We start from the raw sequence: 19,534 nt of genomic DNA on the forward strand, positions 1-19,534 counted from the left end.
TATTATAAAAATTATATTACATAATATTTTATTTATTAATTTAATTTACAAAATATATTTCGTATTATTTCAGTGTATAATAACTTTAAATTGAAATCCTCCAAAATAGAGAAATTCTGAAAAAGCATTCACCCTCATCACTTATACCTCTGAAAAATGATATATTACTTACATGGGGTCAAATTGACCCCAGTTGACTTTGAAACGTTTTCATACTGATTGTTTACATGGTTTTCAACTTGAAAAAATTCACAGACGCTATTTAATATATAGAAATTAGATCTTGATTGTTTTTTTAAATTAACATTATTTGGAGGCGTCTACAAAAATTCTCCAAATTTAAAAGTTATAAAAAAAAGAATTGTACATTAAGAAATGCATAACTTTAACCATTTTTATTATTTATAGCTCAAATTTATTTTGGGTGGTCTTTTAATATTGTGTATCAATAAAAAAATTCGTGCAGGTAAGTCTCATTCAAAAAGTATAATTATTTTGAAGATTGTATGGGAGGGATATTTAGAAAAAATAATAAACCTCTGATAACAAATTCACTTTCCATGTTTATTATAATGACCCCAAAAAATTATAAACAATTTGATCATTTAACTGCAAAAGCAGCATGGGCACTTAGGCTCAACAGAGGCATGTTGAACGTATAGTAGAGAATTTAAACTATTACCAGATGGTAGAACAGGTCCTAAATTAAACCCTCTACAATTCAAATTTTAGTCTGAAGTTGATGTTGGGGTCATTCTGACCCCATGTAAATGATGTGGATTGAGAACTGAATACTTTTGAGGTAACTCTCCTGTTTTTCAGGCTACTGTTCACATTAAGATGTGAAGAAATAAAACATTCTTGTATGAAACATAAAAACACGCCTCTTAAATTATTATTTTGAAAGTGATTGGACTGTACAATGTAAAATTGGAATCATAATAAACCTGTTTTATATTTGTATATTCTTAATTAAACCTAATATTATATGTTACAGATTTATTCACTGCTTTGAACCCCGACCTGATTGCACCAGTAGTTGCATGGTTATGTCACGAAGATTGTCCAGATAATGGATCCATCATTGACGCCGCAGCTGGTTGGGCTGGAAAATGTCAGTGATCTGTCCATAATTTCGATTTTAGGCTTTGCATAAAGTCGATTATTTGCGATTGTTTTATTTTCGTTTATTGTTTCATATCTTTATTGTCATAGCTCACTTGATTCGATCATCCGGTGCCATCCTACGAAAGAATTTAAACGAAATGGTCACGCCTGAAGTTGTGAGAGAAAGTTGGGAACAAATCACCGACATGTCCGAAGCGAAACACTTTAATTCGATTGGAGTGAGTTTATTTAAAAAAAAATGCTTTATTAAATGTAATATGAAGTCTGTAGAGTAATAGTAAAGCTACTTTTTTATTTAAGGATGTTACAGGCGAGCTTGTGAATGCTCTCGATCAAATGAGAGAGGGAGTAAGCAAAGTGGGTTATTAAATTTCATATCAAAATAAGATTACCATATTTAATTTTTGTAAATGAAACACTAAAATTATATTTTTTACTAGGATGCTGTCTACAAATGCAGTTACACTAATCGAGACACGATTCTTTATGCACTCGGAGGTATAGTTTATGAAATTAAAAAAAAAATTAGAAAGTGGTTGATAGAAAGATATTAATGCTTATGCTTAAAAATTTGTTAGTTGGTGCAACAACGAAAGAACCTTCGGATATGCGTTTTCTGTACGAAAATCATGAGGATTTCAGTGTTTTGCCGACTTATTATGTGATTTACGGGCCAAGTGGTGCTTCAGTAACTAATGTGTTTGAAAATATCAGACCTGGCATCCAAGTTGATCCCACCAGGGTTTGTAACTCATTTCTTCTAATCGATATACAATTTCTCATTTAATTTTGATCGACAAAATTTATTCTCTACTTAATTTTTTTCTCAAATTATTAAAGTTTTCTATTTGTTATTCTCTTTTTAAATTCAACTTTGTATTTTAAATTACAGATTCTTCACGGCGAACAGTATTTGGAAGTTTTTAAGCGCCTTCCACTTGAAGGAAAAGTCGAGTCTCGTTTCCGTGTCCAAGATGTAATGGACAAAGGAAAAGGAGCCGTCGCTTTAATCGAATGTTAGTCAACAGATTCCTTTCGAAAAGAGGCTTGAGATTTACACTACAAATATTTTATAGGTCCTATAGAGAGTATTGTTTTTTCAGACGAAACTTTCAACGCAGAAACTGGAGAAAAATTAGCCAGGAGTCAAATGTCAGCTTTCATAGTTGGAGGTGGAGGTTTCAATGGGCCAAGAAATTCTCCTCATGTTATTCCAACAGTTGATCCTCCTAAACGCAAACCCGATATTTCTGTCCTCCAAAAGACGAACTCTGATCAGGTAACTGCGTAATAATCCAGCTTCGCGTTAGCGATTCGTCGCCAAGTACAAACAAAAGCTGCCCAGAATCCTTATCTGGAATAATCGTGTAGTTTGCACCTTCTGTGGATTATTATCAGCGCAATTCTCAAACGATTTCAGTAAAACTGGGCAGTTAACTGACCAACAATTTAAAAAAAAGTTTCGGCGTGATTTTATGTTATTATCTTAGAAACTGTGAAATTAAACCCAATCAAAAAACAACCAATTTTCGATCTGTGCATACTAGGGTGGTTTAAAAATACATTGCAACATTTTTTTACGCTAGAGGACAAGTCAGTCCCCAAAAAGTTTCCATTTTCGGAGAAAAAAAATTAATATTTTTTTTTGAAATTCAAATTCTAACACGTCCCCGGGTACTTCAAAATCCCATTTAATGAACATGGAAAATTTTTGGATTTAGGAAAATTGAAGGGTCCGCGGTCTAAACCTGTTATATGACATTTCAGACATTTTATACGACGAGGGAAAATCGTTGCGCGGAGACCTATACCAAAATGTCATTTTCTGAAATCCTAAAAAATAGTAAAAGGAATTTTGCCATTTCATTTACGGGATATTAACTGCATATAAACAATTTTCCAGAAAATAAAAAAAAATCAATTTAAAAAAATGGCAGTCAACAGGCTTAGACCACGGACCCTTCAATTGAACTCATACTTCAGGATTTGATCGAAAAATTCCAAGTTTCTAGGAATTCAAGAAGAGTGCACAATTTTTAATTTTAAAATAAATGTTACTTATTTAAAGAATTATTTATTCTCAACAATTACAATTATTTTAATTAATTATGCGGCTTTTTGTTGAATAATTACATAATTTCGAGACATTTCTTCTAATTCTTAACAAATTTTTATTTTCTCAAGCATTTTTTTTATAACTCTAAAAAAATAATATGAAATGGAATACGTACAATTATTTTTCTGACTGTATATACTATCGTGTATAGAAAGAATATATTGACCATTTCTCAATCGTGTAAAGAAATGAATTTTGTTTAAATAATTTTTTTTTGTAAATATTAAAATCGTATTTTCCTAATTGAACATAATTTTGAATGATTTCGGGTAGAAAATTCTGTTAAAAACTTCATGTCATTGCTTAAACAATTTTTATTTGTAAACCATCCATACTCAATTTCAATAAAATTTGAAGAAAAAAAATAATAATTAATTGTATAAGCAATGACATATAGCTTTTAGCAGTATTTATTACCCAAAACCATCCAATATTATGCTTAATTCATAAAATACGATTTAAAAAATATTGTTGGAAAAAATAATTGTTTAAACAAATTTAGTTTGTTTAAAAATTTTTAAAATGGTTAATATACTCTTCATATATACTATAGAGTCAGAACAATAATTATATATGTTCCATTTCATCATATTTTTCCAAATTTTTTGCACGTAAACTGCTTAAGCAAATAAAAATTGTTTAAACAAATAGTAATTTGTTGTACATTAGAAGAAATGTATTAAAATAATGTATTTATCGAATAAAAAGTAGCATAGGCTATGAACTTGAGAAAAAAGTTGACATATCTGGCTCAATTTTTAGATATTTTGAAAATAAACAATAATTCCTTGTTTAAATAATCACATAATATATATATTATTAATTTTCTTCTCCAAACAATGACTAACTATTACATTTCATTCAGAAAATACGATTTTTCAAACATTTTTTGGGAAAAAATAAATGTTTAAATGAGTTAAATTTGTTTAAAGAATTGCAAATTATTTAAAAAGTCATGGGGATTATTCAAATTGTCCATTAGTAATTATTCATATTAAAAAAAGTAGCAGAAATTGCTGAAAATGTACAATGACACGTAAAAATGTAGTTTTTTATATTTCGGGTAGTGAAGAAGGGTTAAGGGTGGGTTAAACATAAAAGTTATTAGTATGGTTTCATTTCGTAGAAATGCAAATGTTTATGATGGGATCAGTATATACTACAATCCTACCATAGAATCTATTTTGTCACTTTTGGTCACATTTCAAAAAGTTGATATTTTTTGCAGAAGACATGTAATGACACACTTTAATTTCTTATTGTAATTTAATTTCTTATTTTCTCTTAATACCTTGGAATTATTAATTTAAAATAAAACGTTCAAAATTGTATGATTTCAAATTAAAATCTTTCAAAATTGTGGATTTAAATTTTAAATTAGGTTATTTGAAATTGAAAGGTTCAAAATTGTATGATTTCAAATTTACATCGTTCGAATTTATAAAATGTCAAAGTAACCGGTTGTACACGGATGGGGGCCGTCGTAATAGGTGGAGTCTTTTTATCAGCTTTGAAGCTGATTTCACTCTCGAACTAATACTTATACTAATTAGGTATAAATGAAAATGGAACAAAAACAATGCGTTATGGTGAAACTTGGCTATAGTTTGATAATATTTTGAAAAAATGTGTTAAAAGTAACATTTAATTATAGATTCCATTTATTTTTAACATTTTATAGTGTAAAATTAAATGCCAATTAATTCAAATTAAATAAAACGCAAGAAAATTGCCGTCACGATTACTGGGAGAAAGATCATGACTACTGGGACGTTTACCTTATAAATTAAGCAATCTTAATTTCATAATCTTGGAAATTGAAATTTTCCATTTAATACAATTCTTCATGAATGTAAAATTGTATAATTTCAAGATAAATTGCGTTAAGAATTGAATCATTATAAACTGTAAACTTGAAAGTTTGGAGAGCATAAAATGTAATAAATTGAAAATGACATTTTTAGGTTGAAGCATTTACAAATGCAAGGTTTGAAATGGAAATATTTAAAAATTATAGAATTTAAAATTAAAAGAGTTAATAGTTAAACCATTTTTATTTGGGAAAGTTCCAAATGTTTCAAGTTCCAAGTTGGAAATTAAATAACTTTTTATTGAATCCATTGAAGTTCTTCAATATTTAAAATCTGAATTGATATTGTTTAAAAATTCAATTTTAATTTTAAATCGTTAAAAATTGTACAATTTTCAATTGAATGGCCTAATTAAAACTGAATAATTTTAAAAGCAAGTATGCATAATTATAAAATTTCAAACTAAAACATTTAAAATCGAGGTAATTATAATTTAACAATGAAAATAAAATTTGTATTGAAAATTCAAGAAAGTAAATCTCTTCAAAATGTAAACCGATTAAATTTGTTGTATCAATGAACGTCTGTTTCATAAAAAAAATATATTATCCTGATAAAAATATCATTTTTGCGAGTGAAGTTTGAGCAGTATTGTTTACAGTACAATTATTTCATAATTTGTCTAACTTGTGCTACAAAAGTGAACAACAAAGTTTCCTTACTGCAAATTATCTAAGCGAATAAATTTTTCACTATTTTTTCGAAATCGCATGATGTCGTGTGACAAATAGCGATATGAAGAGTCACATATCAAAAGTTAAGTTTAACAATAACAAGGGAGACATATCTATACTGCATCTATTTATCGGTTTCTCATTTTGACACCAATATTGAATATTTCAGGCAGCGTTATACAGATTAAGTGGCGATATCAACCCGCTTCATATTGATTCCAACATCGCAGCGTTGATGGGATATTCAGAACCAATTTTGCATGGTTTGTGTTCTCTGGGCTTCTCGACTCGTCACGTGCTTCACACTTATGCTGGTGGTAATTCGGATTTATTCAAAGCTATCAAGGTGAGCTTTTATTATAGTAATATATAAAGTATAGTTATCTGCATTTCTATGAATAGAGAAATCAAAATCATAATTTATCATGAACTTTGAATTGATCGAACTTTCAACAGTAGTTATAAAACTTGATTTAACTGCGCAAAGTTTATTGTATTACATAATTTGCACATGTACCCAGCTGAAGATATTCACGTGATTTTCCACAATTTACAGTTTAAAATATTTTATTTTATGCACTTTAAAATGCAGTTTAAATTTCTGCATGGAAACCCACGTGAAATCATCTAACCACGTGGATTCTACGTGAATATTTGAAACATTCCAAGTGGAATTCCAGGTAGAAATTTAAAAATGATTACATTCTCATCATAAAGAGGCGGTATTGGTTTTATGTGAGAAATGAATTTCGCGGATAATATCAAATGACGACGTTTTGAGGCCCCCTGATTCAAAAAAAAATAGTTTTTACATCTGTGTCTGCCTGTCGTTGTCTTTGCCGTTGTATACTGTAAACACGGTAAATTCTGGAAGAATTATCCGATTGGATTGCCCTTTGACATACTTTATAATGATGCAAAAAGAAAGAACAAGTTCATCAGCCAGTTATTTTAGACGAAATTTCCAATAGTTAGAGCATTTTCAAATTTGTCTAGAGCATTTTTTTCAAAATTTCAAAATGTTATATACGGCTATTCCTAGTACTTTGGAAACTCGAACAATTTATCTTTATGACTTTTTCGATAGAAAGAAAATTTACAGAGTTATAACATTTTCAAAATCTGAAAAATATGAATTGAAAAGAATTGTGCACTTAAAAATATCTAAAAATCTGCTGTGAACAACTTTTTGATAGAACACGCAGTTTTTGTTTTCTTAGAAAAACAAAATTGAAAATGAAGAAATTAAATTTTTGGACAAACGACACAAACTATGAAAAAAAGGAATAGACAAAAGTTGTTCAACCAAAAAGATTTACTAGTTTTCTTATAAACTCTTATTATACAAATATATTAAGGAAAAAAATTAACTTTTTGGAAAAACGACACACGCTACACTAATATTTTATTTAAAACAAATTTGTCGCCTAAATTATATCTACAAAAATTCTTTGAACCTTTTTACGTTTAGATGCGCATTTTTACTTAAAATCGTAAAAAATAACATTGATATTAAACAAATTAATTTTATGAAAAAATGACACGATTTGCAATAAAATGATTAATAACAATGTTTTTATAGAATGCGACATTTTTGAATTATAAAAAACAAAATACGTATGTTTCACTACTTAGGGATCGTCCATAAACTACGTTACCAATTTAGGGGGGCGACTCACGAAATCTACTATGGTAATGGGAGGGCGGCAGTCAAAGTAACGTTTTAGAAAAATATTTTTTCTAAAAGTAAATGTGGTAACATTTTTACTACGTTTCCAGATGACTGTTTTTAATAGAAAATTATTTTTTTTGTTTAAAAATTCATCTGTTTTAGTTGAAAATTCAACTATTTGGCTGAGAATTTTTGAATTTTATTAAAAATTCGTTTTTTTAGCAGAAAATTAAACTTTTTGTTAAAAAATTGATCTTTTTGGTTGAAAATTTAACAACTGGGTTTTAAATTTGATCTACTTTCTTTAAAGTGTCTTTCTTTCTTAAAAATTGAATTTTTTGGTTGAGAATTTTCTAATTTTATTGAAAATTCTTCTTTTTTGGTAGTAATTTAATCTTTTTGTTTGAAAATTCATCTTTTTGTTTAAAACTTGAAAAATTACTTTCGCAATTATTGAAAATTTACATATTCCATTTTTGGTCGCCAATTGTTCTTTTTTAAGTAACCATTCAACTTTTTGTTAAAATTGAACTATTTTGTTGAAAATTCGGTGTTTTGTTGAAATTTAATCTAGTTTAGGCGAAAATTCAACTTTTGGATTGAGCGTTCTTGTATTTTTTTGGAAATGCGTCTTTTGTAGTATAAAATTAAAGTTTTCATTAACATTTCATATTTTTGATTTGATAATTCAACTGTTTTGTATAGAAAATTAGTAATTTGGTTTCAAAGTTCAATAATTTAGTTAAAAAAGTCAACTATTTGGCAGAATTTTTTTTTTATAATTGGAAATTATTTTATAAATTAGAAGTTTAACTAATCCATTTTTAGTTAAAAATGTACCTTTCTTAGTTTAAAAAATTCGATAATACGCGAATTAACTGTCACATTAAAGTCAATTAGGCACATTACAACATTTAGTCTGAAAATCAATTTTTTATTTTAATTGTTGATTTATATCACCGAAGTTTATAATTCACCACCCCCACACCGTCGCGTAGGCAATATAGGCATATTGGCAACTTGACTCGCTATAACACACACACACACACACATGCACACAAAATCAGTATAAATGTAAAATCGTGTCTCAGTCCACAAATTTTCCGACGTAACTTAACGTAGTTATTTTTACCTGGGTATTATGTGAGACATTAGGCATTTTATTTTACCATTGTGTCTTTAAGCCAATTAAAAAGTAATTTTGACAATTTTAAATCACTCTATCGCGGATCCAGACACTATAAACTCCGCAAATCTAAGTCATTATTTATATTTATACATTGTTCTCTTGACTGCAAATTGATATTTCTCTGTTAGAAATTGCTTTTACCAACGGGGCGACACGTCACTAAAATTGCTAATTAGTGTCAGAGTGCAAAGATATTATCTTATCTAATATTATCTTAACTAGTGTGGTCACTGTTCAATCATGAGTGTTGAAAAATATGATTATGAAATAGCGTTGAGTCAGCACGAGCTTGGGTGAGCACTCAGAACTGCGTTTTTTAACGTGTTTTAGAACAACTTTCTTGGTACATTTATTTTTTATTTCTAAATTCTCATTGTCACGACGATTTATTTTTTAGGTGAGATTCGCAAAGCCAGTTTATCCAGGACAAACTTTGAGAACAGATATGTGGAGAGAAGGAAATAGAATTCATTTCCAAACTACGGCAGTCGAAACGAGCACTCCTGTTATTACAGGTTAGCGATTCATTTTAAAATTACTTTATCAGCTTCATATTCTTTCAAATTCTTATAACTATAAATTACTATTTTTATAAGATGTTTAGTAGTTAGGTGAAAAACATTTTAGAATAAGTTAGATAATAATTATTAGGGTGGTCCCAAACAAAATTATTTTGTTGATTTTTTAAGATCTCACTCCTAATTTGTTTCATTTAGTGAAAACGAATTGCTATTTTTTTATATTTGTGAAAAAAAATTTTAGAGGTAGGGCAGTTAAATACCGTAGAGTTAAAAACTCAATAAATCCTTTAATTGCTAATTGCTAAAAGAACCCTGCTTAAAATTACGGACAAATGCCGGACTCCGCAAGTTGTCCGAAATGATCCGAAATCAAGACGGATTTTGTCATCCGGATTTCATACGGTCTACTCCGGAATTTTTCTGGTTCACGATTTCGAAATTTGAATCCGATTTTCATTCGGTCTTTTCCGGCATAAGCACGGTCCAAAGTACACTTTCTATCCGGATTTTTTCCGAACATATCAGAAATCCAGCAGGTCCAACGTTTTTGTCAATTCGGAATTCGTCCGCGATTATTTGAAATTAAGGCGGTTTTTATCATCCGAATTTTATCCGATGCTATGCGGAATATGTTCGGTCCGCGTGCTTGAAATTAGAATCTGATCTTGTCCGAAATTTGAGATTTGTGATTTGCGTATTTTCCAGGTATTTTCTTTTTGCACCCGTCGATAGTTTCTTTGAATATAATGTTCATAGTCCAAAAGGCGTATATGAGCAGATAGCAAAAAAAACGTTACAAGGTAATGTTTTTAAAAGTATTCTACAAGACTCAATAGAAATATCTCCTCGCACAATGTACTGTAATTCATTATTAATCAGAAACGAAGTAGTAAACTTCTGTCGCAGTAATGCTCGTGAAGTCGTATTTATAGGCAAGGTAAACAGGACTCTAAATATTATTCGCTTTCGAAAAGTGATAAAAAAGTTTTCGCTTGCAGTAATGTATTTTTTAAATAAGTGAAAAATGTATGGTAATGAAAGTTGATAAAAAAATTTATATATAAACATTGCCAAATACAATTGAAATACAATCGAAGCTTACTATTCGAAATTCTTTCACTTATCATTGAATTTTTCCTTTCTTTAAGAACATCATTTTTTATTTTCGATTCCAGACCATTTACATTTTATATAAGCACATTTATTATGAGATAAAGAAGGAAGGGAGTATTTGCGGACGTTATATGCTTACTTATGTTAACGTTGAAAGGATGCTCTATAGTTAATTTTTAATTTTCGCCCGTACGCATGCGGATGATAAGAATAATTTCAAATTGGGTAGTCCGGAATAATTCCAGACAGATACGGACTTATTTCGAATTCCGTTTTTTGTTAAATACAGTTCGGACGAAAACGAACGAATTTTGAATTCCACTTTACAACAACAAAAATCTGATTATATACTCCAGACGAATTTCAGACAGGGGCGCGATTATTTCGGATCCCGTTTCTTGTCAGATAAAATCCAGGCAAAAACGGACGAATTGCGGATTCAACTTGAAAAAAATATTATTTCATATTTTATAGTCCGGAATCATTCCAGGCAGATGTGGAATCATTTCAGATTCTGTTTTTTGGCAAATACAATCCGTAAATACAATATAATTTCAGATTTTATGCTCCGGACGATTTTCAAACAGGTATGGACTGATTTCGGGTCCCATTTCAACTCGGATTACAATTCGGACGAAAGCTGACGAATTTCGGATTCCACTTGAAAATAATAATTTCAGATTTTATACTCGGGACGAATACCGGACATGTGCGAACTAATTTCGGTTTCAATTGTTTTTGCGGATAGAATTCCGACAAAAATGGACGAATATTGGATTCTCCTTTACAAACAATAATTTCAGATTTTATAGTTTGGATCAATTCCGGACAGGTGCGGGCTAATTTCGGATTCCAGCTTTTTTTTTATGTTGGAGGATAAAATCAGAAAGAAAACGGACGAATTTCGGATACCACTTCATAAGAAATAATTTCTGGCTCTACAATTGGGGCAGCTTCTGGACAAATACAAATTGTTTTCATGCCTTAAATATTTGTACGGGTGGAAATCGGATGAAACAGGACAGATTCCAGACATATTACGGATAAATTCCAGGCAAGTGCAGATGACTTTGTCTGGAACTCATCCGAAATCTATCCAGGATTTTAAGCAGGGAATCGCAAAAGCTTCACAGAGGCGATGCAATATTGTTGTCTGAACAACACGAAGGTTAACAGTTTCATTTTATAAGTACATACCCTTTTAAAGCATTGTATCCTAATTTTTAAGTGTCTTTTGAAATAGTACAGTTTTAGACTAGGGAATGCTTTTCCCAGAAAAATAAGTCATAATTTCTTAAAATCCAATTTTTTTTTAAATTATTAAGAAGCGACAGTAAGAAAAAGTTCAATGACAATAACTGTTAAAAAGAAAACATTTTTCATAAGCTTATAACTTTTTCCTAAATAATAATATTTTCTCATTCATAAAAAATGACTGATAATATTATTTCAATTCTGAAACTCATAGAAAATGTTTTCCTAGAGACCTGATTTTTGGCAGGATAACTAACTACGTTGAGTAAAAAGAGATGATATAACTTTAATGATGCTAAAAATGATTTTCTCTTCGTTAATTGCGTTGTTTTCACAATTTTTTGACATTTGAATAGTATATAGTTCTCATTTATTCTGTTTAAAATATTTTAAAATAAAAATAGGAATTTTTGTATGTCTTAGGTGCTTATATTGACTTGAAACAAGTACAACCACCAACAGTAATGAGGAATCTGTGTTCCGCGAAGGTGAATCTTGAAAGCGATGCCGTTTTCGAACAGATTACTGATTACGTCAAATCACATCAAGACGAAGTGAAAAAGATAAATGGAGTATTTGTCTATATAGTTACTTCTAAGGGAGAACCAACAGCCCAATGGAGTGAGTAATAATTTTGCATAGCAAATAATATGACATGGTTACTTCTTACTGGAATATTTTGATTAGTAATACAATCAAATTTGACTTTAATATGGATTTTAATTCCGCAGCTATTGATTTAAAGAAGGGAGAAGTATATAGAGGAGAACCCAAGGCAAAAGTTGATACTACTCTCACTGTGGACGACAAAGATATGATTCAAATGGTATGTTTTTTTTTATATAACACATCTTAAAGCAACCTAAAGCGTACCTAACTTTATTCATTTAATATTTTAGATCCAACTTATTGGTGAACAAGTATTTATTTTACATTAAATTCAATTAATTACAAATTATTTATTATAAAAATTATTATACATAAATTTTCAATTCTAAACGTTTCATAATTTTAAATTGTTTTATTCATAATGCTTAACTTTCTAGTTATTTAACTTTGTCTGCTTAAAATTGGAATGAGTCACATTTACAAAAAAACTATCATTTTTACTTTTGGCTGACCTATATTGGAATTATAAATTTTTCAACTATTTTCTCATGCGCATTTAGGCCCTTGGAAAATTGAACCCACAAGTTGCGTTTATGCAAGGAAAACTCAAGATCAAAGGCAACATCATGCTGACTCAAAAATTAAAGACTTTACTTGATGCCAACCGACCGAAATTGTAAATAACTTATCACAGAATTATCTTCTGGTGATGGTGCGATTTTTCACGGGATACGCTTGTTTATATATGTATATTTTATTAGAATCTATAAAAATTGTGAAGAACAAAAATATTCTACAGAGCGCCTATTATAAAAGGAAGAATCATAAACTTCAGAGAATTTAAGGATGTATTTTTCCAGGAAATAAAGAGCTACCATTTTTATGCAATCTACTTAAAGAGAGGGATATTAAAGTTTAAAGATAAGGGTCTTCTTTAAATGCATTTATGATAATAGTAATCAACTTTCATACATACGCATGGTAGACATTTTTGTACACATTCAGGTATTATTGTTATTAGTTTACCGACGTTGTAATCAACGCGCGTAATAAATTTTTATATGTTATTAGTTTAATTTCTAGAATTTATTTAATTAGAAAGTCATCCCAATAAGTGTTCCTAGTAGTGGTGATTTAATTAATACATTAAAATTGAATTTGACTTTTTTTTTTTAAATTGGGAGGTCAATTTTCGAGTTAATAGCAATGAGAAGTTTTATTAAATCTAAGGAGAAGAACGTTAAATAAAATTATGCATTAACATTTCAGAATTTTGGCCATTTGATTGATAGCCCAACTGATTTAAATTTAGTTTAAGAAAATACTAATATTTCTTACCCTAAAGAATGTTTCCAGAAGAATATAGTGATAGCAGCGATAGCAGTCCCGTCCCCTTTCTTACCTAATCTCCTGTTTCCCCTTTTACGTTTTTTTACCTTAAATTTGAAAACTCCCCTGAAACACCTCAAATAAGAACTTTTGATCTCATTCCTCCCCATTTTACAAAGTGTCGATTCAGTTTTTCAGGATCATAAACAGAAATTGAGACATTAGAATTGAATTGATTAAATTAAATTGATGTTTTAACCGAACTTTTGAGTTTTCATCCAAGAACGATGAATTCTTAACGAAAAATGTAATAGTTGATATTTCAACAAAAATAGATTTTATTTATTTATTCACGTGGCGAGCAAGTAATCCAATTAAAAATGTAAGCAAGAAAAAGTATTTAGTTACATGTTAGTCTAAAATCTAAACTAAATCTAAACCGAAGAAAAGTTTACTTAAATGTGTTTGAATGTGCTGAAAAGATGAATTTTCTGCAAAACAGTTGAATTCTTAACCCGAAAATATGAATAAAGAAAAAAAAGTTATGCTGCAACCAAATAGTTGAATTTGGTTTAAAAATAGTTAATCATTTAAGACAAAAAGACCAATTTTCCATCAAAAAGTTAACTTCCTCCCAAATGTTTGAATTTTTAAGATAAAAATACGACCTTTCTACAAAACAGTTGAATTTTTAGTTCGAAAATAAAAATGTTGGCCAAAAAGTTCATTTTCAACTAAATACTTGAATTTAGTGCAAAAAAAAGTTTAATTTTCAACCTAAAAGTACTTTTCAGCAAAATTGTTAAACTGTAGAAAAATACTTGATTTTTTAACCAAAAAGTAGTTCTACTTTAAACGTAGTAGTTCAATTTTTAATGAAGAAAAAAAATGTAATACTTGATATTTCAACCAAGAAGATATTAATTTTCATTTAAAAGAGGTGAATACATGCAAAAAAACAACGATTTTTCAATCAAATAGTTGAATCTTCATCCAAAACAGATCAGTTTTAAACTGAACACCTGCATTTCTGACCAAAAACAAATAAAAGCCTTAAAGATTAATTTTCTACAAAAGGATTGGAATTTTCAACCCCAAAATATGAATTTTCAAGCGAATAGTTCATTTTCATTCAAATAGATGAATTTCTACGAAATTGTTGAAGTTCGAGGGCACTATATTCCATGAAACAAAAATCTATTTACTGGCTTTGAATGTTTTTCGAAGCAGTTTGAATATCGTGTCTGTCACTGCAATTATAGATTGCCGCCGATTGGTTTCTAGCAGAATTTTACTCGTCATTATTTTTTGACAGATTTACTGGGAAGGGGGGGGGGGGGGGGGGGGGGGGGGGGGGGGGGAATTCTTCGGACACCTCTTTTTTATGACTGATTTAACTTTCTTAATTTTAATTATGCCAAAGCTAAAAAAATTCTTTTTAAAGGATTAATTGCTCTCTAAATTCTGTATCAAACGAGCCCAGGGTGAAGCTAATTTGTCTATTTTTTGAGTAGACATTGCAAAAATAGTGTAAATTTCAATGTTTTCTTAAATCTTTAATAACTTCCGAAATAATCATCACTTTTCAGTGCTCTTAGGCTCATGTGTTTCATATATTCAACAAAAATATTTTTGTTACCGCAAAGAATATTGTAATTTTTCCAACTTTTTTGTTACAAATGCAAGTTCTTGTAATGTGATAAGCAATGTTTGAAGATTTATGCCCATACTCTACTGTTATACGATAAAAAAATAGCTTCAAAGTAAGCTCAAGAACATTGAAAAACGTTGATTATTTCGGAAATTATTGAACATTTAAGAGAACATTGAAATTTACAATATTTTTGCAATATCTACTTAAAGTAGTCCGGCTACTGGGAAAGCTTAGTCAAAGCTATATCCATTATTTTTTCTGAAATTTGGAATTAAATACAAAATTTGACCAGGATATCAATTACTAAATTAGGTAGCAAATTTTGATGCTGATCAATATTAATAAAATGTTTTTTAAATAGTAATCAAATGTAAAATTTAAATGTTGATTTGACTCGATTTTAACTACGGTTTGCTCAAATTAAGCTCAAATACCCTGGAAGCAAATATAAATGAGCAGTAATTCAAATTTTGCATTATATTTTATGTCTGAAAAAAAGTTTTCCTAACAAAATTCAACGTGTTTTAAAGTCAAAATTAAGCACTTTTGGAGCCCGCAAAAGGCCTCTCCATAAGATCCCATGTTTTTTGACACGACTTTAAACAGTGATAATTCAAATTTTAACCTGGAAAGGGCCCCTAAAAAAGGCATTACGTGAAAGAGGACACATTTCTCCGTAAAAAAAACTAATTTTAATGATTTTTTATCTGATCGATCCAATAGCCTGACTACCTTAAAAAATAGAGAAATTGGCTTCTGATTGATGCCGCGAAAGCAGAATTGGATGTTTTGAAATTGGCGCGACTTTCAAGTCAAATTTAATGTTCAGGCAATGATAGAATACTAAATAAATATAATACAAATAATAATGTAGATGTAATAATGAAGAATGTTCGAAAAGTGAAAAATCTTTTTTTTATACACACTTAAAAAAAGACTATTATTTAACACTGTTTGATAAAGGCTCTAACATCTAATAAATAGTAAGCAGAATAACAATAATAATAATTTAGGCTTTTTTATTGAAGATTATTAAAATGTAAAAAATAATTTTTTTAATGACATGAATTTTTACAATATTAATTAATTGATGGGCTAAATCAAATTTTATATTACAAATTTTCAATTTTTACAAAAAAAAAGAAAATCAAAGTGAGACAAAACATGGAGAAAAATGTTTAATTGTATTATTTGTAAAGTAAACCCAGTGGGCACAAAGTTGGTTGACGTATTTGCGACATCGTTACGACATCTTTGCGACAACTTTACGACCTCCTATGTCCATGTCGTCAAGGTGTCCTTACGATATCGTAAATAAGTCGTATGATCTGACGATGTCTTTGCGATATCGCAAAGACACCTTAACGACATGGACATAGGATGTGGTAAAGATGTCGTAACGATGTCGTAAAGAGATCTTTACCACATCCTGTGTCCATGTCGTTAAGGTGTCTTTACGATGTCGTAAATAAGTCGTATGATCTGACGATGTCTTTACGGTATCCCAAAGACACGTTAACGACATGGACGTAGGATGTGGTAAAGATGTCGTAACGATGTCGTAAAGACGTCGCCAAATTTTGTGCCCACTGGCAAGTAAAGAAATTAAATTCGGAGGTTATGGTCTTTTCTTCAACACCTTTGGATTAAATTATTTTGAATAGAAATAAATTTAATTCAATCATAGAGAAGACGAAAATAAAGATCGCATTAAAGTAATATTTTGCAAAACAGAGTTGAGAAATCAGAAATAAGATAAGTATCTTCATGAGGTTAAACCCCCCTTTTTTACAATAGGTGTGTGTAATGTTTTTTCAGTTCTTAAAACTTTTATTAAAAGAAGTCTTTATTTTAGAACAATAAGTAAAACGTAAGAGAGGATTTATGATACAACTAAAATGTAAATTACATAAATATATCAGAAAAGTTTTTACTGCTAATTTGTTGGAATTATTTTTGAATTAAAATTTGTTTAATTATATAAATATCACAGAGAATTTATGCTACAAGCATAGCCATGCTTTTGCCAGCATATTTGTTTTCAATGTCTTTTTCCTTTGATTTAGCTTGATTACCAATTCTTAGACGAAAGAGCAATTTCGTATAATCGGGTGCAATGATCTGAATACACGAAAATATATAATGACTTATAACCTCTTCTTAAGAATATTTCAAATGTTTCGCGTTTCGTTACGTATTTCCGAATCCGGTTTCTCGGCGGATAGTGGAGGGGGTAACATGGCACAACTCTCCCTAGAAGAACTCTACCTTCGATCATTTTCAATCTTTCTTCCAATCTACAATCGCCTCTATTCTTTTCAATCCCAATCTTTCTATATGTTTCTATCCGCCACTTATCCTCATATCTCCTTTTCTTTCCACTCCCAATCCCTTTTCTAGTGTTTCTTTCCCAATGAATCCTTCCTTTATCCACGCCTATCTGTTTCTATCCGTTAGGCAATCCAAAATCTTGTATTTCTTTTTCAATCCCTATCTTATTATATAATTGAATCTTTTTCATTCTTTTCTGAAATATAAGATAGTCTTATCTTCTTGAATCCCAGTCTTTCTATCAAAATAAATCCACAGCTTATCCACCTCTACCGTTTTCTATCCGTTAGGCAATCTAAGATTTCGTCTAACTTTTTTAATTCCTATTTTCCTATTCAAGTGATTCAATTTCTATCTATATAGGATAGCCCTATCTTTGTGCAGCCCAGTCTTTCTATCTAAATGATTCCTCTACTGATCCACCTGTATCCTTTTTTATCCATTGGGCAATAACAAATTTCGTCTACCTTTTTTAATCCCTATTTTCCTATCCAAGTGAATTGATTTCCATCTTTTCTGAAATATAAGATAGCCCTATCTTCATGAAACTCTGTCTTTCTATCTAAATTAATCCATAGCTTATCCACCTCTATCCTTTTCTATCTGTTGAGCCATCTTAAATTTCGTCTATCGTTTTTATCCTTATTTTCCTATCCAAGTGAATACATTTATCTTTTTTTTTAAATATAAGATGGCCCGATCTTCTTGAATCCCAGTTTTTCTATCTGAATGAATCCTCCACTTATCCACCTCTATCCTTTTTTATTCGTTGGGCAAAGCTAAATTTCGTTTCCTTTTTTGAATACCTATTTTCGTATCTAAATGAATCCATTTCTATCTTTTTTTTAAATATTAGATAGCCCTATCTTCTTGAATCCTAGTCGTTCTATCCAAACGAATCCTCCGCTTATCCGTCTATCCTTAGCGAGGCGCGCGCTAGTAGACGTAAATCCCTTGACGGTTCCCAGTAGGTGGATGACTGTAAAAGTCTGACACAAGTGAAATCATTTGCAGTCTATAACTGGAGGGTCAGCAGAAACCTTTTCAGAGTTCAAACTTCCACTAGTAAGTCGTCAAGCTAGGGAATTTTGTTGTTAGGTATATAAACCCTTGCTGGTTTAATACTATTTTTCGGGAGTTTGTAATTCGAAATATATTATTATTTTCAAAACGGATAAGAATACTATATTTTTGAGTGGATTCAAATGGATAGAAATTAAAACGATATATCCTTTATGTATGACTTTGCTTGAAATGGACATTGTAGTACATTGAAGATTCAAAGCCATTCAAGCAACTGACCGATTCACATATTTGCAGCCCAATTTAGTTTAAAAAATGTCAATCGCAATTCATGGAGTCGCCTTTTCAATGTTTTTTTTCTGGGATCGTTTAACTTTAATATTTACGAAAGAGTCATATGATATAAAAAGTTTTTAATAATAAATGCTACCCTCTTTTAATTTCATTTTTTCGGAAAAATACTCTTTAAATATGAATCAGTGAAAAATGCACTGATTGAAATACTATAGTTAGAGATTTCACTTATTAATCAATGATTTCGGACTTATTCACTAATCGCTTCAGTTGCACCAGAGAAAATCATGTGAAGCATAACCTCTAAACTTTTAAGTTAAGCGTTGTAGTTTGTAGTTATACTCTTTTACTAAAGTAACAAGAAGAATTCCTTAATGAAATAAATTTCTTAATTTCCGGGCTGTAAGTCTGCTGAATTAACTGCAGGATAAATATACTCTAACTCGTATAGGAAATACTTACTTCAACGAGTTTATACATGACAGTCCAATCTTGAAATTAAATAATATATGAAATTGTTTTGTATGTAAAAGCATCAGAACTTCTCACCTTTTTTAATATTTGATCATATTTATCGGGCTTAAGTTTTTACTATGATTCTTTGATTGAATTCACTAAAATGTTATTTTATTAGAATTGTTAATTGACATGGTGCAGTGCTGCCAACCCTCAAAAGTGGTTATTTCACTGAATCAATAGTAACCTTTCACTGATTGTCAGTGACCCATTTCTATCTATTTGAATCAGTGAAATTTC

The 19,534-nt window shown here is 29.8% G+C and overlaps 1 protein-coding gene across 2 annotated transcripts in view; it reads left to right on the forward strand.

The window, feature by feature from the left end:
* Positions 1-13,223, forward strand: part of LOC117167099 (peroxisomal multifunctional enzyme type 2) — a 23,349-nt gene extending 10,126 nt beyond the window's left edge. The window contains exons 5-16 of one of the 2 annotated variants that reach the window (XM_033351739.1): positions 998-1,114; positions 1,216-1,346; positions 1,429-1,485; positions 1,569-1,626; positions 1,707-1,870; positions 2,021-2,144; positions 2,232-2,407; positions 5,959-6,135; positions 9,048-9,165; positions 11,962-12,159; positions 12,270-12,364; positions 12,708-13,223. In XM_033351739.1, coding sequence (XP_033207630.1) covers positions 998-1,114; positions 1,216-1,346; positions 1,429-1,485; positions 1,569-1,626; positions 1,707-1,870; positions 2,021-2,144; positions 2,232-2,407; positions 5,959-6,135; positions 9,048-9,165; positions 11,962-12,159; positions 12,270-12,364; positions 12,708-12,827 — 1,535 coding nt within the window. In that variant the 3' untranslated portion in view covers positions 12,828-13,223. Of the gene's footprint in view, positions 1-997; positions 1,115-1,215; positions 1,347-1,428; positions 1,486-1,568; positions 1,627-1,706; positions 1,871-2,020; positions 2,145-2,231; positions 2,408-5,958; positions 6,136-8,813; positions 8,944-9,047; positions 9,166-11,961; positions 12,160-12,269; positions 12,365-12,707 lie in introns of those variants that run through there. The other variant, XM_033351740.1, reaches the window with a different exon arrangement.
* Positions 13,224-19,534: the final 6,311 nt, after the last annotated feature.

This window comes from Belonocnema kinseyi, chromosome 2, assembly GCF_010883055.1.
Source record: "Belonocnema kinseyi isolate 2016_QV_RU_SX_M_011 chromosome 2, B_treatae_v1, whole genome shotgun sequence".
Classification (NCBI taxonomy): Eukaryota; Metazoa; Arthropoda; class Insecta; order Hymenoptera; family Cynipidae; genus Belonocnema; species Belonocnema kinseyi.